Here is a 26,021-nt window from a genome sequence, read left to right on the forward strand (position 1 = left end):
AGGGTGCTTATTCTGTTCACACGTGCCTGATCGTCTACACTCAGCCCTTCCCTTTCACGAAGTTATTCTGGCTAGAATTAGCTTGTTAATTCGTCGATTTGTTTGCGCAGCTATGGCTAGACCTAAATGTTTTTTCGATATTACTATTGGTGGTAAACCAGCTGGTCGTATCGTCTTCGAGGTAAGCACACTTTCCTTTGGTTGTCGTTCATATGACAGTTGCACACACCCAGCGTGCTTTTTTCTTCGACAAGTTTTTGCATTGTACTTGTTCGCATATGTGCTATACCTTTACTGTTAGTTGATACTTTCTTTTGTTGTTTACAGCTCAGAGCAGATGTAGTTCCAAAGACTGCAGGTCTGTATAAAGCTTGCTCAGCTTAGTTTTGTACAAATATAACGTACATTCGTTCAAGTCGGCGAGTGACAAGCAAACACATCTTCGCATATGTGGTTTGAGCAAAAGTTTTGCTAGAACTTCCATTAAAGTGCCACTAACCCCAAACATTTTTATTCCTTTAATAAAAGCTACTAGTTTTCCTGATTACTTCAGCGAAAAAATTCTCTCGACTTATAAAGTCCCTGCGCTTCTACAGGCGTTTGAATATGTAATTTCTGTGTTCACGACCCCGCAAAGTGGAATCTGGATCGGGCTAGTAGTGACGTCACTTCGGGAACCGGGCTAAAACACTCGAGAGACTTTTGACTGAGATTCGAGGGCTGTCAAAACATTTTTGGGTTATTTGTGATTCATATTTTGTCAAAACTGGACAAGATTTTTTAGCGAAAGAACTGTATCATCTAGCATTTACAATTTGGAGTCTAGCTACGATTTGGACGGCTGCGATATATATTTTTTCCATTTTGAAGTGCGGGATCGCCGCATTGTAATTTAGGCCAGGATCAAGATCAACACTATGCCCGTCCATTTGGGTCATAAAAGGTACAAATAATGGTTGAAAATGGCTAACTGAGAGCTCTTTAAGAGTTATAAAGATGTCAGTGCACCTGAAGAGTTGGTAATTTGACTTTACGGAATGTGCAGATTTCGGAGTGTCAAAACATCTTTAGATTCAGCACTAATTTCCACCAGAATACAAGTTCATATGCAATGCAATCGTAGTCTACTCCTACCTACTTCTCCAGATCAGTGATTGAAAATAGTTTTAACATAAGAGATAAGCAGAGATGTCAGCCAAAAATATCCAAAGTTGAGGTAACTTTTCGCTTGTTATTAATTGTCAACCGACTGTAGTATATGAAAATTTGCATATTTTGCACTAGTAAATCGTGGAAAATTCTTTGACAAGATCTTGAAAAGAGGTTCAGTATAGCATCACTTAAATGAATACACTTCTACTTCACTGTTATTTTGAATGATATGTCCATTTTACGTACGCTAATAACCTGGGAGTTCTCGACTTGTTAGTTTACGTTTCGGTTGACTGACAAGCGCATTCATCTTTCAGCACAATCTCCATTGGTAACTATAGAGTGGAATCTTATTCATTTGTTTCACTTTCCGTGTATATTTATAAATGCTTGATCCATTCTAAGCTTGTAATTTAGATATATTTTGTTCCTCAAAGACTAAGCTCAAAGAACAAAACAATTATCTATTCGGAATGGTCACTGAGAAACACGGCCAGATTACGACCTCTGGCGTGCGTGTGTTTTCATTAAAATCCACAAATACATAGCTAGTTCACCAGTTTGAAGCCTCGGCAATCTTAATCACCTCATTGTAGGACGTAGGTTTTGTTTACTATTCATTTAGAAAAGTCTCTATTTCAAGTACAAAAAAACGCAATGTGTTTAATTTACTGTGTGATTTCCTCACCTATAGTTTCATCTGAGACTCAGAGGATCGTTTGCGCTGGAATAGTCAGATGGCTTCCAGCTTATCCCAAATTCGTGTCTTACACACAGGGCTGGAAATAACAGTCGGTCATCAGACATTGTCCGACCAAATTTTGAATATGTCCGGTCAATGTCACATTATGATCAGACATGATGTCTGCACATTTCACCAACACCTATTGTCCATTCATAAAATTTGGTTATATAAATTGTTAAAAAGGCTCAAAGTGGTGACCGGTACGGTCGCCAATGCGGCTAAAATTTCATCTTTGGCGACCAAAAATTCTGGTTTAGTCGACTACCGAAAAGACATCTGCGTTCACAGGCTACCATAATGGCGACTACATTTCTCTGTGTTGATGATCAACAATGGTTATTTTCTCAGTTATTATGTCCTTCCAGAAATACATAGTGAAAGATCTTTACTTCTATAACATTCAACATAAGAAAAGAAAGCAGTCTGTCCTTTTGCTTTGCTATAAAGGATTTCCTCACATCGGGAAACTTGCAAATGGATGCTCATGTTTGAAATCACCCCATAATGCATTGCAAACCCTTGAACATTAAGTACGTCATGTATGCCTACCGATTGTGTCTTTTGTAATGCATACACAAAATTAGCGACCAAGAAAGTCTTAAAAATTTTTTCTTTACAAATGTTATGCTTTGAGTTCTTTTCTGAATAAAATTCCACTTGATTTTTATCACTCAATCGCCAAATGGCTACTTGAGCATTTTTTTTAAATTTGGATCTTTGACTCTGACAGTTTGAGCCATATCCAGGAGCCCATTATGGACTTCTGCCATATCATAAAGCAGAAGTGTTCATCTTTCCTGTACTTGCCAAATAAAGTACTTTTCAGAAATCGCCCTATTATGCATTACGTGGATTGCAATATGCTGTTAGCCCTTCATGTATGTACCCTAGAGTCAACTTTGGTCAGGAGCCCATCACTAGGAGCCTGCAACTCCCATACTAAGCCTATGTCACAGTATTTTTACAGACCGGTCTATTTTAAGGCTTCTTTTCCCTTGAAAAAAGTCAGTTCCTGTCTAAATGAGCACGCATTGGTAAGAGGAAAAAATGGAGGCCTCAGGTGGACATGACGACCTAATCTTCCAGTGAAATTATAAAGTCCGTGCTTGTGATTGGTCACTGAAGTTCCTGCGGGGGCTGAATTCGTGGTAAATTCAAACGAAAAAAAGATCAGTCTGTGAAAACACCGGGACAGCAATAATTGAGGAAGTTACACACACCTAGTGATGGGCTCCTACGTAGAAAACTAGGTTTGCTTGAAGAACATATAATCAGGAGATAACCAGGAGAGATTGGTGCAGTCATTTTGTAGATAAAGTCATCTAGTTAATCATAAATGATAAATAAATCACATTTAAATACAGTTTTGAATGATTTGTATTGAAAATCTTTACAGTATGCCAATAATTTTTTATGCTAATTAATTATGCTAATCAATTATGAAAATTAATGTCCGGTCAAATTGATAAGATGTCCGACCAAAATGAAGATTTGAAAGGACACATGTCCTGTTAAAGAAGAAAAATTATTTCCAGTGCTGATGCAGTACCTTGGCAATGTTAAGCTTTCCACTAGAGGTAGAGAAGAATGTACAGACCATGACGATCTCTAGGTTTTTACAGAAGTGGCAAACCCAAGGTTAAAGAAATCCTCGATGGCTCCCCTGCTGTAGCTTTGCACCAATCAGCCCACTTTGGGCTTTTTCTCATTTCTGGTTGAGTTTCGAGATAGAGGAATACTCTATCATACGCATCCTGTATTGCTACAGCCTCCAACAACACATCTTTGCATTCTGCAATGAATTTGACACGCACTGTCACAAGTTCACATATATTCTTGTCAGAAACAAAATATTGTTATTCCCGAAATGATGTCAGAAGCCAACTCGTCCCATTCTCCACTATTCCTTGGTCATGAACATGGAAAAGGGCAATTTTACAAACTTTGAAAATTCATACAAAATTAACGAAGGTAGCTATAACGATAATTTTTTCGCAGTGGTGATCAGGAGAAAAAGGAAATTTATATCAGCGAAAAAAAAAACATTTTTGTGGTTAGTGGCACTTTAAGTAACTTGGTAATTTTATTTGGTAGTAATGTTTTTAACAAACTCTTTTTAACACATCCAGTACAATCTTCATTACAGGAATGGGAGGGTGCATTTTTCTGTTGACAAGTTCATAAGAAGTGGGAGCATTTTTGTGTTTCTATCAAGTTTTAGTGGATAATGCAAATTTTATGCTGCAATCTGATTGGCTGAACCATTGTACGCTATCAGCCATTAGTGTGCAGTGGCTGTAGCTCGCTTGCAAAATGACTACATTTGCATACTTCCTGAAATAACAGAGGAGGATTTAGGAACAATGATTTCCAAGAAGATTAAAATTAAAAAAACGTGGTTGGATTTTATTATACCCGGCAACTCTAAAGGCATAGTAAGTTTTATGACACCGCGGTCTGTGGTCCACACAGTTGATGAGACAACAAAACAAATGCTACCACTGTCCATGGTGTTTAGTCCTGCGGTACAAATCTTTTTAAAAGGAAAGAACCAAATCATTATGGCACAAAAGCAGTAAGATCAGTTAACTTGTACAGCATTGACAGACTCTATCATTGAGTTATTTTTTTGTAAAAAAAAATACCTCTTAGTCGGCGCGTCGGGTATGTTATGGACGGGTCAATGGATGAGTGAGTGAGAGATGTATGTATGTCACACCAATCAGATTGGATCTACTATAAACAGGCAATCAAATTTCTTGTTGTAAAGGTAAATGGTATGTGAGAAGATTTGATCCCGACACAGTTTAGAACGGCCATATTTATTCTTCTATAAAAGAGGAGGAAGTATTCATATATTGAGCTTACTTCGACATTTTCTGTGGGTTAGGCTGAGGATTTTAGTTGCGAACAAGATGAGCCTTGAGGTTTGGAACAGTTCGTGTGTTAGTAGTATGCAAATGCAATGAGATATTTTTATTTTTAGTTACAAAGGTAACTTGATACTTTTGTTTTTCTCAAGGAGTAAATTCAATTAGAGGTCACGAGTCGTTGCTTCTAGTTTTTAGGACATGTTTTAGAGGAAACGAGACTATTTAGATTTGAAACAGTTCTAATGTTTACAATAGTAAGTGTAGGTGACGATTGTCTTGTTCTTGTTGCATGCAAATATAACGAGATGCTTTTATTTTTTAGTTACAAAGGGTAATTTGACACTCTTGTTTTTCACAAGGGAGTAAATTCAATTAGAGCTGACAAATCATCACCACTCTTTCCCACGAGATGTTTGCGATCTTTAGTTACAAATGGTAACTTAACACTTGTTTTTCATATGGGAGTAAATTCAGTTAGAGCTGACAAGTTATCGGCTATTGTTCCCAGAATTATAAACAAAAAAAGCTTTCATTTCTGGACGGTTTTTACGTCTCTTCAGTAGCAGTTTATTTTTATTTGATGGGCGTTTTATGACATTCTTTTCAGTCCGATATTTTTAAAGGCAAAAAGTATCAAAACTGCTCAAATGTTCTTTGAAGACTACGTGGCACCAAGTTAAAGAGCAATTTAATTAAATCAGACTTTCAATGTGTTGGAGAGGTTTTTTTCTGTTTCTTTCTATTTTCGGTGAAGTAGTGTTGTTGTGTTGTGTTGTGTTGTGTAAAAGGGTAAACTTACGACACGCATAAAATACGAAAAGGTCTCTTAACTTGAGTATTTTTGAGCAAAAATTCCTCTTGGGGGTTGGAAGGGCTATGTGATCGGTGAATGAGGGAGTTATGCATGTGCACGTGTCACACCAATCACAATGTGGGTTTTATCAAAGAACGAATCAAAGAAAAAAATAAGATGGTATCTACATTAATCTGGAGACATGTCAGATTACTGTAGTTTGTTCAGTCAAACATTTTATGGCTTACTATTTAGCTATCTTACCATTACCGATGTGACATCGTATGTACATCATAAATTCCCAGTTTTTTTCTTGCTGTACATCGCAACCAAAAAAACTTAAAATTAACCAAATCATTACTGTAAACAGCTCCATGAATGTTCCTATCTCCGAGACTTCACACACACAAAAAATAACTCTTGCACGCCTTGCGTGCCTATGTTTTATCTCTGAAGTAGTGTTCCGCAGAAAGCCTTATTGTAAATTAGCAATTCCCTGGGGTCCTCCTCCTAGTAGGAGTTTTGCAGGCATGCACAGTAAGACCTGTTGTTTGACAACGAGGTTGCGAGTTGTCGGCCATGTTGAAAAATGTACACATTTATCTCCTTGGAAATAAAAATGTTGTATGTTGTAAAGACTGAACTTTTTTGCTGACCTTCAAACCTGGGACATACGGAACAAGTAGGCTCATAACCCAGTTGTTTATGAGAAGCTTTCAAAAATGGTAACGGTGGTGCAATACATGGGTACATCTTTGTGAAATCATTTAACATGCATCAACTATGGACCGTGTGTTGCAGTAGCAAGGAAATGTAGATCTATGCCTCATTATTTAGAATTTGTTGACTACGGACTGTCGACCACAGTGACAGAGAAATGTAGATCTTTACACTGTTTTTTTAAATTTATCAACTACAGACCACGTCAGACCTCAAGCTGTAATGATAACTAGCTATTTTTCTTCTCAGTTTTTTTTTTCTTTGCCCCTTGTCGTCACTGTATTTCTTAATTGTGTAAGTCGAGTAACTGTATTTGTTAGTAATGTAAGTCGTTTAGTTATTGTAATTTAAATAGTGTAAATAATTAGAGCAATATAATGTAAATAGAGTTAGTGTTGTAAGTAAGCATTGGTTTCCCTTGTGTTATTGCAAATAAATAAATAAATAAATAAAAAATAAAAAAAAACCACAGACCACCAATTAGCAGAGAATCAAAATACTTACATTATACTTTCAAGTTAATTGACCACAGACCGCTAAAAAGCCTTAAAATGTAGGTCACTTTGTCGTCCAAAAACTGTCAAAATTTTGATTTGTGTGCATGCTCAAGCAAAAATGTCATAAAATGCGTTGCCCACAGAACAGGTCCCCATCTGTTTTGATCCAAAATTTTGTACACATGATGAGGTTTCCTCCCATCATCCCCAGAATGAGGAACATGTCTTGCACTGGTTAGGTAATGACTAAAGAGATTAAATTAACCTAAACATTTCTGTTTTCAGAAAACTTCCGTGCATTATGTACTGGTGAGAAAGGATTTGGTTTCAAGGGTAGTTCATTCCATCGTATCATCCCAAAGTTTATGTGCCAGGTAAAGTACCTAGATATGAGTGCTATATTGCCAGATTCGTAACAAAAGTAATGAGAAAGTATCGTAGGTACTCATAGATAAGCCGCACCCTGAGTTTGGCCATCTAAATTGCAGAAAAAACAGTTATTGAAAGAAATCAAAATTATTCACAACTGGAGTCTTGAGAAAGATTCCTTACATATACATTTCTTGATTTATTGAATGTAAACCTGTGTAAACTTGCTAACAATGAAGTTAGTCCTGCTATAGTATGGACATGATGTCTACCAACTTCGACATGTGGTATTTTTGAACCAGTGTTTTTTCCATTCCTGTCAGTTTTTTAGAATTTTACATGCAACGACCGGGTCGAAATTAACTTTTTTAGGCGGGTGCCAACTGGCAACTGGAATTTTTTTTCAGTCGCCATGTGGAAAAATGTGGTCACCAAAAAGTGTCAATAAAATTTTTCCTTCACAGCGAAACACAAACCAAAATTTTTGGTCGCCAGATGGAAAATTCTGGTTGCCAATTTTTCTTTTAAGAATCAGAACAAAGATAACGCATTTGGGGCGGCAATGATTGCGATTTTTCCGCTAACAATAAGATTAAATACAAATGCTGATTAATTATACACCTACCACTGAAAAACCACGACAAACGAATCAAATGCCGGCCATATATAGAGCAGAACGCTACGATAAGATAGAGACCTGGATGCTAAATATGATTTGCCCGATAGGGGCCTGGTACGAGTCATTTGTACCACATTGTCCTTGTCATGTGTTCTCGTCATTCTTAAGTGAGAATGCTTGATTATATTGAATATATATCTCTGTTAAAGTGCACCTAACCCCCAAATTTTTTTTTCACTAAAACAAATCTAGACTTTATTTGAAGCATTTGGGCAAAGAAATTTTTGAATTTGGTTGAATCCTCGATTTTCTATGCCCTTTCAAAGTCGCGATTAAGTGTTTCACGACCACGTTTTAGGGAGTCTGGGGCGGCGGTACCTGATGACGTCTACCCAGGAACCAAACACAATAGCGCCTCAGTCAACTCACTGTATTTGCTCGAGAAAATAGAATGCAAAACTAATCGTTCCGATGTATTTTGGGACTAAAACGTCCAAGTTTTGTCTCAGAATCATTTCTTTTTCGTCACTGGAGTCAGAGTTAAGTTTCGATTCGGAAGGCTCCGAAATAAACTTCGATCGAGCACGTTCGACAACTGTGAACTCACTGCTTAGAGCTTTGAGAACAATTTGCAATATTTCAAGCGACGACGGGGAAGATGTCTTTGCGGACGAGCTGCTTGTATATTAGGAATGGAAAGTTAGATACGAAGTGGAGGAGCAGGCAAACAAACAGCAGCAAAGAAAACTCAAGGACTGCTTTGGATGGTAATTTCGTCAACTAAATATAAGATTCCCATGCGTGTTTATAGCCCGTTTACATTTGTCCTTACCGAGAATGTATTTTGTCAAGGTTCTGTTAAATCCAGTTTGTGTTTTACTTTCAGTTGAATGCTTCATGTTTATAAGAGCGACGTACGTGTTGCAGTTTTCGAGACTTGATGACCTCCAAAACATTGGCTTCGATCGATTGAAAATCGTATTGTTTGGACCTGTATTTTTGAAGCTGCGGGAAGCAAGGCGGAAGGAAACATTTCATACAATTACCGATTTCACATTGTCACACGTTTTAAGTCGTAACTCCAAATAACCAATGTAAATTGTTCTCAAAGTTTGCAGTGAAATTCGTCGGATAAGCGAAAAGGATGTGTTCCCTAAGCGGTCCGCAGATAATGTTACGCGGTCATATTTTCGACGCTATTGCACAGAATCTTTGTCACACTGCTGATTTCCAAACCTTCGAAAAACTCTGTGAGTCTAACAATTTTGTTATCGTGTAATTCTAGAGGATTAATCTTCGACTTTCATCTAAATCGAAAGAGAAATAAGTGTTGGTTGGCGGCGTACAGTTGCGATCTATTTACGTATCAGTATAACGCTTCTTGATCATGACCGGATCACACAACTTTGCCGGTTATGTTATAAATACTGCGGGATTGGAAGGTATAGGTTGTCGGTGGTATTTCTACAAATTGCTGGTTAGCTTTAAGCAGAAAATTATGAAAACAGCGTTCGAAAGTCTGCGGAACAAATTCCAGTGAGAGTTCTTCAATGGTTCTCACAGATTCAGTTCGCTTGTTTTGGTTCGACAAAATCAACCATCGTTTACGTCTTTATTGCACCATTAGCCGATCATCGCCAGTAAATTGTACAGTATACCTTTCTTTAAATCTGGAATATTGCTGCAACAGCCGATAGCACCTCTGGAAGGCATTTCTGCGCACTTTTCGAATGTGTATTGCACCATCCTGAAGGAGATGAGAGGAAATGAGATATCCAACCTTCCTGGGTAGACGTCACAAGAGCCGCTGGACCCATTCTCCTCAAACTCGGTCGTGAAACAAAATGGCGGTGTTTTGGAGCTATTTTCGAGATTTTGTCGTGGCACAGAAAATCGAGGATTTAACGGAATCCAAAAATTTTTTCGCAGAACTATTTCAAATAATAAGTAGATTCATTCTGGCGAAAAAAAATTTGGGGGGTTAGGTGCACTTTAAATGGATAAATTCCTATTTAATATACGCAGTTTCGTGCAACTGCCAAATGTTTCAAGTCAACTTTATACCTTCTCTTGTCTCTACCTTTTGGAGAAGAAATGTACCCGACTGAAAAACTGCCGTTTGTTTCTTTGCTCTATGTTCAAAATGATCTTTCCTTTCATATTGTGTCAAGACAATCAACAGATCGCCAAGTGGAATATCGAAATCTTCCACTAATTTCTTCACGGATGTTCCATCTCCACTTTGTAATAAATTACAGAAAGATTTCAGAACATCTTTGGACACCACATCGCCTAAATGAATATTCATGGCAAAAGAATGCACATGGCCTCTTGCACCCGCAACAAGTATGTTATGGGAAACCACTGAAAAAACATGGCAGCGAAGCTTCACCTTGATCGTAGCTGTGAAACGTTGTGGTAGATTAATAATAACAGGAAAATCGGTTTTATACTTCAAAAGCAGCGAAAGGTAAAAAGTAAGTGACCAATTGATGGGCAGCTTTGAATTTTATTTTAATCGATTTGGCTGAAAATCAAAGTTTGTGTAATTATCGTGGCTTGAAATAGTTAATCGCCCACTGGTGACCAGTTGTGAAATTCTGGTTGCCAGTGCAAAATTTTTAGTTGCATTGGTGACCAGGAAAGCGCAATTTCAGACCCTGAACAACAAGAACGCTTTTGTTCCTTTGTTCATAGCTTAGTGGTCAGGCATTTCACCGGGAGATGGAGTACTGGACATGAGTAGCATTCGAAGCTTTCTTTGATCTCAACTAAGTGCAACTATGTAAACAGCTTTGAGGCAGAATGGAGAGTCCTTCCGAGCGACGTTTAGCTGCCCTAGAATGGCGACCTTAAACTGGTTAACAGATAATTTAACTAAAGTTTAATGCTGTTTAGCAGCAAGAAATGTAAGCTTAAGCTTATGAACAAAAACAGCTGTTTTAGCCACTGATGATGCATACTCTGATGTTATTAGTTTTATGAAGTTCTTGTCAGTGAAGAGATAGAAAACATGTATCTTGTTTCTGTCAAGTTGGGGAGAAGGAGAAATGCTGTGGGAACATGTGCAGGCAGGCAGGCAAGTGTTTCCACAGCTTTTTCAAGTTCTCCCAAACTTCCACAAGTGTTTCTATAACTTGATAGAAACATGAAGAACATGGTTTCTATTTATTTCAGAAATTTTTGTGGCGAAAAAAGGAAAGCAACTTATTTACTTTGATCATTAAATGTAAATTCTCTTTGCTTGTGCTACCATTATGCTCGTGCTAGTTGTGAGTTTCTTTCTTTTGGCTACGTTCCAATCTGCTATACAAACTTATAAACTTTTGATGAAAAGTGTTAATCTATGCAAACCTATGACAGGCTGTAAGGCTTGCTACCTAATGGGCTCCCGGTCACCTGAGGCGACTAAAGTTTTTCTCAAGGGCTCCTGAACATGGAGTTTTCATTCCCATCTAATCTGTCTGATAACTTCAATCTTTTGCAACCAGGATTTATATGCAATTCCTAATTGTAACTTTGTTCCACCAGCATAGAAATTCCCAGTAAAGAGCCTGCTGACCATCCCCAATCATAGTATATTTGTTCGGTAAATTTCTGGTTTCCTGGCTATAAACGCACATTATATTCTGACCGGCCGGAATGTTTCTCATGAAATCAGTCAAAAAGTCATTCACACAATAAATTAAACTGAAAACAACAGCCACTCTGGTCCTGTTTTGCTTTTATCACTAGAAATATGGGCCAAAACATGGCAACAAAGTCTCTCTCTGCTAACAAAACAGCTGAAAACAGCGATATTTGAAAATCGCCCTATAATGCATTGCAAGCTCAGTATTGAATAAATAATTATACATCATGTATGCCAATGGATTTTGTCTCTGTTGATACCGCACTGATTCCAGTTGCAAAATAACTACACTTTAATTTGATAACAAATATTTTTGGAATATTTGGAGTTATGATGCAACTGACATTCTATTTGCAATAGATAAAAGATAAATTTGTCTAATTTGTTGGGCATCTTAGATGTATTGAATGAATTTCTTTAGTTTCCAAAAGGATTATTTCCGGCAAAAAAGTTGAAATATTCAAGTAACTAGCCAGCAAACGGAAACATCGTCAGCATCGTCTAATCAGCATGGAGCAAACAGCGTGACTGTTGCTCCTTGGCACACAAAATCCCGGCCATGGAATCCCGGCTACGGATGCTGGTCGCTTCGAAAGCTGCACTTCTCAAAAATTATGTGGCAATTAGTGCTTGGATTTTTGACTGGATCTTCGATGGAATGCCACGAAAAGAAGTGTCAACCTTTCAGTTTGTTTGGTGTTCAATTTGGAAGCCAGGCAATTCTAATTTCTGGGTGAAAATCGGCTTGGTGCTGTAGCGGTCGGACATGAGCTTTCCAGCCTTGTCTCCTTTTTATAACATGTAGTAACAGTCAGTGCAAAACCCACCAAATCGCTCAAATTTGCCATTTTAAGCTGCAGAAACGACAATACACAACAACTGAGGTAGATTCACGTTTACCGGTATTTTGAGCTTTAACATGGACATTACTCGATATTAGTTTATGATATGACTCCTTTGCCTTTTCATATGGGAGTCCCCCGGGTTTCAAAATGTCTAATGGGAAGTGAAGGAGTGATGGAGTGAAATCGTTCCACCACTACAACTTGGAAAATAATATTTTCTAAGTTTAAAAAGGTGTCCTTCGATTCCTGTAAACTTTTTAGTAACTCTGCTGACCAGTATATAGAGCAGTGGCTGTCAGTTGCGCCCAAGTTGGAAGCCCTGTGTGATTGATCTAAACCCAAGTTGCATTTAAGCATATATACGATATATAGGGAAAGACTTCAAGGTTCATCCTCCTCGATTTGATTGTAAGTGAAAGTCTTCATTGTTTTTCCTTCGCAATCTTGTATCACTAGTGATACCTTAAGGCTCAAATAAGGCTAACAGACACAGAGTTTGAGATTGATTGTTGTGCTGGACGAATTCTTGAATTATTAGAAGCTTCAAATGATTATTCATCAGAAGGCAAATGCTGTAATTTTGGTAAGTGTTTTTTTAAGCATCAGAAAGGCAAAGGCTTTGTTTCGGTAACCTCTTTTTTTATATCCGTGAATAAGAAAAATCAAAGGCCCCCTGAGCCAGCTCATGGATGAATAGTTGACTTTTGCCTCTGTGGCAAAATGAGTCTTTGTGCAAAACTATTCGAATGAAAATGCATGTCACCTGTACATTCATTCTCTTGAAATTCAAGTCATTTCATGTACAATGTTTTGCACGAGCATTCGTTCTCAAAAAGAGGCAAACAGCAACTTTGAAGTGAAATCAAAGTCTGCATATGAGCCAGGTGGCCCATCAGGTCAGCACTTATCCTGGTTTCTGTAGCATGAAGTGATTAGGAGTATTTCTACTACCCCCGGATGGGATGCCAGTCCATTGCAGGGTTACCCTGCAATATTAAATTTGCCAGTACTTATTTATACACCTGAGTGGAAAGAAACACTGTGAGAGTTAAGTGTCTTGCTCAAGAACACAATAAAATGTTCCCAGCCAGGGCTTGAACCCAGACTGTTCGAAATAGAAAAGAAATACAAAAATCAAATAACATGTTGATAACACAGACAGCTTAAAAATTTTAAAATGGATAATAATTAATTTTGATTGGAACTGGAACGTTGATATCATACTAACTTGTACATGATGTAGGGTCAAAGAATAACAACAGTCTGTTTCAATATGAAATCATTGAATGAGAGTTCACCATATTTACCAGTCAGTCCAAAATTGAGTCAGTAGTGCATTTTGGGTCAAGGTAAATTGGTTATGGTCCTTGTTCAGTTAACATTATGAAACAGCTGTAGAACAATGATTACTATTATGCAAAAATTACAATACATGATTTTGAATTTATTTTTGGACATCAACTTGAGAATGCCAAGACTGCCAAGATTATTTTGCCCAATTTCACTTAAGTGAGACATGGATATTAGCAAAAACTTGTTTATTTTAAGCTAAGTCAAACATAAACAATTTGATTGTAGCTTGTGGGTAAACAGGAAATCTATTGAAAAAAATAAGTATTTCCTTCAATATTATAAGAATGATTTCAGACAATTTTGTGTCAATCATGAACCTGAAGTGAAGGGAATGTTTTTATTTACAATTTATAAGGTTTTTTTCTATAGAACTATGTCCATAGAGAAGAGGAAGGGAAGTAACAAAGTTTTATACAAGGAGGCTCTGGCCCAACGTCAAAGACCTATCCATTTTACAGTGTTTTTAACAGGAAAGGCTTTCCTTTCATATACATGTAGCTTTTAGCCTGAAACCCCTTTCACAAACCTAATGTGGCCCACTAGATCTTATTTCTGGGATAAATAATCAATTAATGTTTGAAATCACTGTCCTGTTAAGTCTTATAATACCTCCAGCCTAAAAAAAAGTGCACCTTTAGTCAACTGTAGGAAGAAGTCCCCCAGCTTGGTGCAAAACAATAATAAGGGTACTACATATTGTAGTGCATGCAAATAAAATAATAATTATTTTCTTTCTTGGAAACAAACATCACGGTATTTTATTCCTATATATCTTGGTAATTGTTTGTGCTAGTATCACTAGCAATGCAGTAATATTCAAAAGGATTGCAGATATGTCTCTGCTGATAGATTTTTGCAACGATTACAGAACATACTTATGTTGACAAGTATCACGCATTCTCTTCTTCATGATTCAAGTTTTGATGTCAATTTGTTTAAATCTCTCATTTCTGGGAGCAAAAAAAAAAAACTCTACATCACCAGCCACCATGCGTCGGGCTTTTTGACGCAATTGGACAGCAAAAAAATAGATCTACACAATCTCTTGGACTTAATTTGTTCATCCATCACTAAAATATTGCAGTGTATATTTACTTAATCGTACATGTAGGTTGCCTTGCATATCATCCGTGAAGGAATTTTCACTCTGGTCGAACTGCATGGAGTACAAAAGAAATGGAGTGTGAACAACAACAAAACTAAAAGATAAGGCAATTTGAATTTTTTTTTTCTCCCAAGTATTTAAAAACAAGCTTACAAATTTTGAGCTAGCGATACTAACAGAGGCAGAATTTCAATGTGTGCGTACAAAATAAAACAGTAAAGAAACAATGACACCAAAACCTAACAAGAATTTAAGCTTACCTTGAACTACACAACGAGAGAAAGCGAGTGGAAACCATCAAATTCTCTTGCCAAGGAAAAAGCTAATCACGATCTCACTTTCTGGCTTTGTCTTCCCGGGTGTCCTTTATCAATTCTTTGACCTCACCGACCGTGTTGTTGTGAACGATACATGACCACAGTCATAAATACCTCTAACAGCTTTCATCTAGGTGCGAGCAAAAGCCGATAAGCAAAAAACAACATATTTACGAAAGAAAATCACATGAAACCAAAATGGCCGACTTCAATCTTCAAGGTGTTCAATAAACTCGTATCCAGGCTCTCAATTATCGGGCAAAAATGTACGCCTTTCTAGCCCCCCCTCGTCAAAGAACCTTGCGTCACGACTGAACTCTTGGACAAAAACAATACTTAGCAAGGGAGGTAGGAGAAAATTGTTTAATCCAGGGTTAATGAATAAATTAATTAGAATGGAGTGAGTGAGTGAGTGCCATGCGACTGCCTGCTAAGCTCATGGATGTTATGTAATAGCATCCATGAGCAAAAATGAGAAAAAAATTTTTTAAAAAATGTTGTGCCCCGTAGGATTCAAACTCGCAACCTTTCTCTTGTCGGGCGATCATCTTCTCCACTGCACCAGATGGACATCTGAAGACATTTGAAGAAGCTAGTCATAAAAGGGGATAAGTGACGATTTTGGTTGCTTTTCTTTTTTCTTGCTCCAAATTAGCTGAATTTTTGCATGTGGTCTTCAATGTAATAGAAAAACGTGTTCCTGTATTTTTGCCGCTGGTTTTGGCTTCGCTTTATAAAGACGCCGCTAGGAAAACCGAGTGGTTTTTTTGCATACGCAATATCCTGAAAACGAAGCAAGGTTTAGCGCAAAAACTACGGGACATTGCTAAACATACCTAAACAAAACTCTATGCGAAATTTGGAACGTTTTCGACAAAGTTCACTTTTGATTAAAATACCTAACGCCCTTTTCCCGCCGAGGCTGCAAATAAATGAAGCCGGGCCTTTGTTATGATAAACAGAGCCGATCCTTTGTTATAATAACCAAGCCAAGCCTTTGTTATAAGTCGAAGTCTCGCCTCGGTTTATCATAACAAAGGATCGGCCCGCCGCGACCGCAGGGACTTTGATCTCACTTAGAAAGCAGCAAAATGTCAATTTCACGCAACGTATAAGCTCAAAAATGTTGATTTTAGGTCAAAAAAGGTTTAAATGTTGATTTCACGTTAACGCGTGACGGCAAGGATGTTGGTTTCACTTAGAAACCAGCAAACTGTCAATTTTACGCAGCGCATAAGCTCAATGATGTTGATTTCAGGTCTAAGTAGGTTAAAATGTTGATTTCGCGTTAACGCGTGACGGCAAGGAGGTTGATTTCTCTTAGAAACCAGCAAAATGTCAATTCCACGCAACGTATAAGCTCAAAAATGTTGCTTTTAGGTCAAAAAAGGTTTAAATGTTGATTTCACGTTGACGCGTGACGGCAAGGATGTTCGTTTCACTTAGAAACCAGCAAAATGTCAATTTCACGCAGCGCATAAGCTCGATGATGTTGATTTTAGGTCTAAATAGGTTAAAATGTTAATTTGACGTTAACGCGTGACGGCAAGGATGTTGGTTTCACTTAGAAAACAGCAAAATGGTAGGAGCCCATGATGGGCTCCTGAAAACGGTAATTTCACGCAACGTATAAGCTCAAAAATGCTGATTTCAGGTCAAAGAAAGGTGTAAATAAAAATAAAATGAAACAAATAAACATTTCAATAAACACTTTTTCAAATACGGCAACGTCTTCAATGGCTAAAAAATCACGAGATAAAACATAGTTTTCGACAAACGCGATCGTAACTTGATGTCACGCACCGCCATAACTTCCAAGTTCAAAATGCGCTGGTACCTCTTATGCCTGATGAGGATAACAACTTTGGCGGCTGTTTAGTTTTGGATTTAAGAATTTGATGACTCCACGTTTTTCACGCTCTATAAATAGGGCTGACAGATTAACAGATTAACCCTTCTGCGCAACGTACGGGTCTCCATACATCTGCATGTCCCCTGATCCCAGAAGCTCAAAACACTACAAATCATGCCGATTTGAAATAAAATCAACGCAAACTGGATCACAGATCTGTTACAATCGATCGCCACTTGCTGGCCATTATTATGTTTAAATCTAGTTACCAGTTCGAGAAACGTCCGCAGAACGTAATCGCAATGCATGCCGGGAAGGGTCTTTACACCTCGTGCGCAGGAAGACATGGCGGTCGATACAAGACAAATTTTATAAGTCTAAAACCAGTTCTCGCTTTCCAAACTTTGACGCTAGCAACGCTTGGCAAATGGGCCACAACTCACCAGAGGGTATTTTTCTTGGGCAAGAACTGCTCTTGGACTTTGCTACCTGGCTCGACCTGACTTCGAACGCGGATAACACGATTACGGTATATCAGCTGCCTTCGAAGTTTCAGAACACATTTTGATTCTTTAAAACGTGCTGATGACTTACGGGTTTATCGAGGCTTTATGATGCCTCTCAACCACCAGGTAGGCACACAAGGTACTTTAAAACAATGCTTAAGATATTAGTTGACAGAGCTCTAATGCGGCACATCTCTTTTTTGTTTGATGGCATTTCGTTTGACGCTCGATCGATTCACGTGTTGTGTTCACGTCACAATAACCGGTGTAAACAATCCGTTCCCAGATTTCCGCTCTATATGCTGTGGGATTTGGTTTTGACTTCATACACTATAAACAGTCTGCCTGTTTGCTGTTCAACAAATAAACTCCTAAAGACATGGCTAGGAAAAGCCAAGTTTTTTGCCTACGTTTTAACTCGAAAACAAAGCAAAAACCAGGGACAAAAAATACAGAACCACATTTTTCTATTACATTGAAGACCACATGCAAAACTTCAACTAATTTGGAGCAAGAAAAAAGAAAGGCAACCAAAATCGTCACTTATCCCCTTTTATGACTAGCTTCTTCATTTGGTGAAACATCTTCATTATATTGCTCTCTACAAGCACACTAGGTTGTTAGAACAGCATGCTTGTGAGTCACGTGATAGTCCTATGAGTTGGTGGCTGATTCCAGCTTATTTTTCAAATAAGTCGTCGCTGAGCTCATTCAAGTGGAGGTGAATTATTGTCTTTCTGGAATTGTTTCTCATTTTTGCATTTGTGGATCTCTGTAGATGTTTGACAATGGCATTATTCGTCATGAACTCAGTGGAGCTGGAGTAGCAGGAGACTGTACGACTCTGTCATTTCAAACGACTATGAATGGACTCGCATTATTTAATACAAAAACTCCATTCTCAGCCTATCAGAAATCATTATCTGAGTTCAATGGCTCACAGCCACTTTGATTCATAAATCATTTAGACAGTATAGAAATTATGTTTTGTGTTTGTGTTTTTTTCCCTTTAAACTTGACCTTTTATAATTCATTTTCTGAGTTCAGTGGCTCACAGCTACTTTGATAGAAGTATAGTAAATAGCAGAGAAGAGGATTCACTTCCCTCACTTGGTCAATTCTAGTCGACTTCTTTTCTGATCCGCTGACCAGTGCATATCACGGTATCATTTCAAAATTCGTTGATTTGCCACCAGACCTCTGTTGTTCATTTGATCGTGTTGTTTCTGGGCGCAAGGAAGTCTCCTTAGACAGGTGTTTTCACGATTCGATATTGAACTATTTAAAGGTCAGGTAACAGTAAAAACACTGCTTTTAAAGCACGAGAAGTTTGTATTTGTTTAACACCATGCTTGTTATTGTAAATGCCTTTTCTGCCATGTCAGAAGACTTAAAAATCAGACGTTTTCCAGGGAGCATACCTCGGGTCCCTCTGGTTAGTTCACACTAAAGAATTTTGTTTAAGCTCCCCAGCTCTAAACGTTGCTGCCTGGCCCTGTATCTTTGAGTACGGCTTATCCTCTAGTGTTTACAGTACTGCGATCAATTTTGTGATCATTAACAAGAGCATTAACTGTTATTCTGAAATGCTAAGTAAGCGAGATCATCTTTCAGTGAAGTTTAATGATAACTGGTAGGATGTTCTTTTTACATTGCTGGATTATTTCCATAGGGCGGAGACTTCACCAGAGGAAATGGGACTGGTGGCAAGTCCATTTATGGTGAAAAGTTTGCTGATGAGAACTTTATGCTAAAACACACTGGGCCAGGTAAGATTTCAATGGTTGTCAGTACTTACAAGTATGACTGGATGAACTGGTGTTGTCTCTAGTGTTTTAGCTTTGCAATAAGTGTTGTAATTAAGAAAGAGGAAGCATTTTGTGTGTTTCTATTGAGTTGTGGAGACATGGGAAATTAGTCATAAATAGGTATTGAACTAATAGAAAAACCTGATGGGATTAGTGTATTTATTATGCCCCTCCATGTTGTACAGAAAAGAGCATGGTGACCCTCTCTTTTTGTGAAATTCATAACACGATTACCAAGTTTTAGAAAATTTTAAGTACTCTTTCTTTTGCAATGGAAACATCGCAAGTAGAAAACTGTTGCATTTTGGTTGAATTTTTGTTTTGCTCAAGTGCGCAAAATTTTGCATGACACACTTGTAGGTATTTAACTTTTGAAGAGCCTGCCCTGTAAGAACCAAAGACAGAATTTCTTCAAATTTTCTGTGCAAAGCTACCATAAACGTCCATGTATAAGCCGCACTTTTTTACACAAAATTGAAGCCAAAAATCAAGGGTGCCGCTTATCCACGGATACATCTGTGTTTGGAGCTCTCAAAAACCTAATTAGTTGTCCTAAAACTTCTTAAAAATAGCTGACTGTTAAGATCGAGAAACGCCGGTCAACGACCCATTTGGCAAATCGCTCATATTTTGCCCAATGATACCCTTAGGTGACCTTATTCTAAAAATCATATTTAAAGGTTCCAGCGAATTTTTATTTTTCAGAAATTCACGAAAATTTGAAAGCGCGGTCAAAGTGCAGTTTTTCGTGTAATAAAATGACCGAAATAAGGTGCGAGGACGAAGTGCTGCTCAAGTCTTAAAATAACTTCAATTGACTTCAAACTTCACACAAATGTGGAACAACCACTCTAATTTATTCCTCGTTTTAAACTAATCTCAGAGATGTTGATATAGTGGTTTTCCCAACCATTTTAAAAACACCTATGAAGCGTGTGAAAAATAACGGCAAAATGTAGGTCATGTTTAACGGCATCAAAATGCATCTGGTACCTCACTTTCCGATTATTTTACTTTACAGCCTTAAAATATCATTATTAAACATGTACCATGCCAAGTTCGAGCTTCTTTTCATGATCATCTGGCGGTGCCGAAATGTCCCTCCAACGCAGGCCTACGAACATTTCATGCAAGTGCCACTTACCTGTGGAACTGTCTAGACGACAAATTTAAAACAATCGCACATGAAAGAAACTTTAAGAAACTTTTAGTGAACAACTTTTTACAAAGTAATTCAGACCGTCAACATTTTACCGTCTCTAGAACGTTTTGAAAATGTCTTGTAATATATTCGAATACATTTTGTGTGCATGCTGTATTATATTTTAACTTCTTCAATATTGTAACATTTTTAACTAAATATTTTTTTTTATATAGATATAGCCCACAATGTAAACTACTGGGTTACCAGTAATTCTGTCAGCTGTTAAAGTGTTTTGTGTTTAAGTCTCATGCTCTAACTCGCAGTATTTCCCTTTGCAAAAAACGAAAATCTGTCAATTTGTTGGACGCAAATAACACAATAATTATAGACGAGCAAGAGACAAATTAATTTCAATGGCGAAAGTAAAAGGCTGTCATTAATTAAAACCCCGTCAGTTCACTGCTGTCAGTAGAAACATAATGTCCACTACATAAAAACTGTTTTAAGACGTTTTCGGAACATTGCGCGTTAACTTTGTTAATTTCCAGTCCGCCGTCATGTCTAGTTTGTCATCGCGTGTATTTCGGCCTTAACGTAAACAACACTGTGAATGGTTGTCATAACAAACGCAAGAGATTTCCTGGAACCTTAATGTTTACGATTCAGCAAAACGCTTTAAGTTCGTTAAGACACAATAATGGGTCAACTTGGAAAGCTGTTTAGCATTAAGGACATTGAAGGACTGTAAATTAATCGAGTTGAAATATCTTGAAGCAAATCAAAATTGTGCCCTTATTCTAATTTGGTAAACAGCCGATCTTCGTTCAAGTTCAGGAAGTCGAGAGGTTAATCTGGCAATGTACAAAGCTAAATAGTATCATTGTAACAGCATCAGTTCATTAGAATAATTCAGAGGCCTATAAGGGTAAAGTGTAGGGACAATCTCCATTCCTTCCACCAGTGGTTCACTTCACTCTTCTGTTAAGCTTTGGGAGTTGACTGACTTGACTCGTGGCTCCTGGCCACACCCATCTAGTAGTATGTCACCCCAGTGTGTGCCGAAACCTTGAGATTTTATCAAATACAATTAGCATTACAACCAGTCCGATTGCGTGTTGGACAATGCTAAATTACAATGTGGAACAGGCTTTTCCGGTTGAACTGTTTTCCCACCTGTCTATGGTCAATGCAATATGTGCGCCAACAGGTAATTGACTCAGCAGAGCTAAACTCAAAATTATTTAGCTTAGTGATCCCTAGACTTGATAAATGTGAAAGATGGCAACAACTTCTATATCAGTGTTTCGAAACCTTGATTGTTTGTCCCTGTTTGTTTATAGCAATACAACTCTACTGGAACTTCAAACTTTATTGTTTTTATTTTTTCCCAAAATTTGCGCTTCCAAATTGGGGGGTGCGGCTTATCTACGGATGCGGCTTATACACAGACATTTACGGTAGTAGTCCATATGACAAACAAAATAGCAATAATTTTGATTTTGATTTTGATGGTGCACTATGGCTGTGGTCAATGTTGCACACAGGCAGTAAGTAACTGTACATCATCTCCCATAAGTACTAATACAGGAAGGGCTCCCCAAAGCTCTTCTGTATTGGCTCCTCTGCCATTCTTCAATATTTCTGGCGACAATTTCCGAGAACGGTCCAAAACCCACAGAATCATTCTGTTTTGAGTCAAATTTTGGCATTACGCTGAAGGCGCGGAAAAATTATGCTTTTACTCGAATACAAAAAACCTTGGTACAGATCATTTTATTTCATGTTTTGTCTTTTAATTTTGAGCTAAAGGAGTTTGATCAACATAGCTAATATTCAGCCGTGAGAGTGTCCGTGGCACAATTTTGTACTGATTGTTGTTCCTAAGTTTCCCGCATAAAATAATATTGCCTTGAATAAGGCTGTGCTCTAGGGAAAATTCTAGGGTGCCCAGAAGTCAAGCTTGGTGACCCGAACAAAACAAGAAGATCTGCTAGATCTTATAACCATGCCTTTAAAATTTAACTGGTTTCTTAGCACTGCAGTTGCAACGCAGTGCACATTCCAAAGCAGTCGTATAGTCTTAATGTGGAACTTTCTTTGGGATGTGTATGGGCATGAAGATACGAACACTATTAATAACAGCTTTCTTTGTTAAAAGTCACGATTAAATTTAATTGTTTTTTCCTTGGAGTAAAGGGCTAGCAAAGACGTCACACGAGTGACATAATTCAAGAATTGCTTTATCCACAGCTATCTTTAGTACGGTGGTTATTTCCCTACCAATGACATAATCCTTGCATGTTCTGACATGTTCTTTGCTTGGCTTGCGAATATTTAATTTTCCTTCTGATCTATGAGCTCACTGCAATGAAACAGCCAAAGAATTTACTTCATTTGCCTAAAACCACAAGAAATACTCTCAAAATTGCAAATAAATTAATGACCGTCGCTTCTGGCGAAATAAACTTCCAAAGTAAACACAATCTTATTTTTCATGTAGCGAAAGTGAAAGCTGCAACGTCAGCGCATTCCATGGCTGACGTAATACCTTTTTTTAACGTATTTATTATTCCCTTGGAATCCAACGCTTCGAGAAGCCAAAGAAAATATATTTTACACACAACGAAAACAATATCTGTAACATTGTCCATGTATTAACTTTTGAACACCTTTTGGCGAATAAACATCACAGGTTGTGTGATTCAAAATTTGGTCGAGAGGGAGTTTGGGTCTGGTCACCGACAGAACTAAACAAGAAGATCTTTAAGATCTTACAACCGCGCTTTTAAAAGTTAACTGTTTTGGTAGCATGAGTGACCCGAAGAAAAAAAAACGAAAAAAAAAAATATCGGTTTTGAACCTATTTCCAGCAAATTTGGCACACTGGAAGCTGAGAAAATTACTCTATTTCCGGCCATCATTTTTCAGCTCTTTTCGTCATATCCCCCCCTCGGGAGGGTTTTGTAAAGTTAGCGAATTAGTTGCAAGCCACCGTAATGGTGATTGCTGTCGGCGAAATGTTTATTTGCTAAAAAATTGCGGCCAAATCTTTCGGAGATGGAAGTCAGGACATTTGTAAGGATACAGAAAGTAATGTGGGACCAGTTGCTGACTTGTAAGGCTGAAATTATCCAGAAGTAAGGTTTTTTTAACTTGAACGTAACTAAGGCCACGCGGTGAATAAATTATCGGCTCTTCTCACTGTCTCGTTCTGTTTTTTGTTTCGTTCTCTTTTGGAGTCCGCCGAGGTCATTTTTTCGTCTAAATAACTTGAGAAAAGTTTGAAAAAGATGTTCCTCTTGAATTTTCAGTTTTCAGGCAATAATCCTGGATTTTTTTGACCGAAACGTAGGTTCACTGGTTATGTTAATGTGTTTCGGTGGCTATGGGCGACCGTCGCTTCCTTTGTCGACTCAAGCAATGAAGCTAGGTTACAAAAAAAATCTAATAATATTTAGTTCTGGTTTTGTTCGATTTCGTTGAAATTTTAATATGATGATATGTGGTAGCTATTAACGCTAAAGTGATATATCGCTTCGATGTCAGGGTTTTGAAGAGATTTTTTTGCAACGTGTAGGTTCGGCGTGATTTTGTAATCTGAGATTTCTGTTGACCCTGAAGAAACAAGGTTTGGCGAGTAAACATTATAGATTGCGTAATTCAAAGTTGGCCGATTGGAGATCTGCGTCTGGTCTCCGACAAAAAAAAAAAACAAGAAGATCTTTTAAATCTTATAACCGCGCTTTTAAAATTTAACTGTTTACTTAGCACTACCGTCGGAATGTAGTGCACATTTCAAAGCAGTCATTGATGATTCTTTTCTTACTGTAGACATCCCATCACTTGATCAACACAAACTGTATTATTGCACCATCAGTGGTAGCCGTTGACAGATCTCCGATGACGTAATGGTCCTAATCTAGAACTTTCTTCGGGATATGTATGGTCATGAACGGTATGAACCACACGATAATAACACTATTAACAACAGCTTTCTTTCTTTAAAGACATGATTAAATTTGATTGGTGTTTTCCACGAGTAAAGGCCTAGCAAAGTAGTAACGTAATTTAATAATGAAACTCTATCCCGACCGATGTATCGATTTTGGTCACTCCAGTGGCTACAGATTGAAAATGTGACAGGAAATTGGCGTTACTTTCGATTCTCACCAAATTTGGACAGTGGGAAGATCTCATCATTAGCCAATTACAGGCCATTTTTCAGCTCTTTTCGTCACATCCTCCCCCCTCGGGAGAATTTTGTCAAGTTAGCTAATTTAGTATGCAAGCCACCGTAATGGTGGTTGCTGTCGGCGAAATGTTTATTTGCTCAAAATTGGGGCAAAATCTTTCGGAGATGGAAGTCAGGACATTTGTAAGGATACAGAAAGTAATATGGGACCAGTTGGTCGCTTCTAAGGCTGAATTTATCCAGGAGTAAGCTGTACTTTCGTTTTCGTGCCGAAAGCCACGCGGTGAAATATTATCGGTTTGTTCTGCTGTCTTGTTCTGTTTTTTCTCTTGGTCATTTTTGTAGCCCGCCGAGGCCATTCTTTCGTCTAAATGAGTTGAAAAAAGTTCGAAAAAGATGTTCCCATTCAAGTTTAAGCTCTCAGGCGATAATTCTGGAGTTTTTCGGCCGAAACGTCGGCTTTGTTATGTTCGTGTTTTTCGGTTGCTATTGGCGACCGTTGCTCCCTTTGTTAGGTCAAGTCTGGGGAGTGAGGTCACATAAAAAATCCTAATTAATTCTGGTTTTGTTCGATTTCGCTGAAATTTTAGCACGATAAAGCTGGATTGTTAAGGAATAGATTTACCTTCTGCCGATGTGTGGTAGCTATTAACGCTGAAGTGTTATATCGCTTCGAAGTCAGGGTTTTGAAGAGATTTTTTTGTAACGTGTGGGTTCGGCGTGATTTTGTAATCGGAGGTTTTTGTTGACCCCGAAGGAAAAAATATGCGGAAAAGGTCATTTCATCAACTATTCAAAGGAATATAAATATGTATATGTTCCGAGCTAAATTTCTGCTGAAAAAATATAATTTTTGACGAACGATGGGTTTTTAATTTTTTCCCGCGAAAGTCAGTATCGGAGATGAGATTTATTGATGTTTCAACAGCTTTTGGCGAGTAACCATCACAGGTTGCGTGACTCAAAATTTGGTCGAGTGGAAGCTTGGGTCTGGTCGCAGACAAATCTGCGAAAAAAAAAAAAACCACGGGTAAACCCTGAACCGCGCTCGGCCCATGGCTGAGCGGGCAAAAAAAATCCAAAATTAATTAATTGAATGGCTTGGTGCAAGACTGACATAAGTGACTTTTTCGGGTGAAAAATGATTTTTTTGTTCAAAAGCGCCCAAATTTTTGCGTGTCGTCTTTAATTGAGTAGAAAAGCATAGCCCTGTACATTTTTGAGTTATTTTTTTGTTAAAAAAAATACCTCTTAGTCGGCGCATCGGGTGTTACGGGTCAATGAGTGAGTGAGTGAGTGAGTGAGTGAGTGAGTGAGTGAGTGAGTGAGTGAGTGAGTGAGTGAGTGAGTGAGTGAGTGAGTGAGTGAGTGAGTGAGTGAGTGAGTGAGTGAGTGAGTGAGTGAGTGAGTGAGTGAGTGAGTGAGTGAGTGAGTGAGTGAGTGAGTGAGTGAGTGAGTGAGTGAGTGAGTGAGTGAGTGAGTGAGTGAGTGAGTGAGTGA

The 26,021-nt window shown here is 38.0% G+C and overlaps 1 protein-coding gene and 1 long non-coding RNA gene across 2 annotated transcripts in view; one reads left to right on the forward strand and one right to left on the reverse strand.

Moving 5' to 3' along the window:
• The first annotated feature begins 19 nt into the window (after positions 1 to 19).
• LOC110044094 (peptidyl-prolyl cis-trans isomerase-like) overlaps positions 20 to 26,021 on the forward strand; it is a 38,205-nt gene continuing 12,203 nt past the window's right edge. The window contains exons 1-4 of the mRNA XM_089270498.1: positions 20 to 181; positions 328 to 358; positions 7,066 to 7,154; positions 19,050 to 19,146. Coding sequence (XP_089126624.1) covers positions 113 to 181; positions 328 to 358; positions 7,066 to 7,154; positions 19,050 to 19,146 — 286 coding nt within the window. The 5' untranslated portion in view covers positions 20 to 112. The remainder of the gene's footprint in view (positions 182 to 327; positions 359 to 7,065; positions 7,155 to 19,049; positions 19,147 to 26,021) is intronic.
• On the reverse strand, positions 14,371 to 15,248 carry LOC149105270 (uncharacterized). Its single transcript, XR_016201117.1, has 2 exons — positions 14,963 to 15,248; positions 14,371 to 14,753 (listed from the first exon to the last, which is right to left on the reverse strand). It is a non-coding gene; the product is annotated as an uncharacterized LOC149105270 (long non-coding RNA).

The sequence above is a fragment of the Orbicella faveolata genome, unplaced genomic scaffold (assembly GCF_042242905.1).
Source record: "Orbicella faveolata isolate gen_17 unplaced genomic scaffold, um_ofav_v1 contig_34, whole genome shotgun sequence".
Taxonomy (NCBI): Eukaryota; Metazoa; Cnidaria; class Anthozoa; order Scleractinia; family Merulinidae; genus Orbicella; species Orbicella faveolata.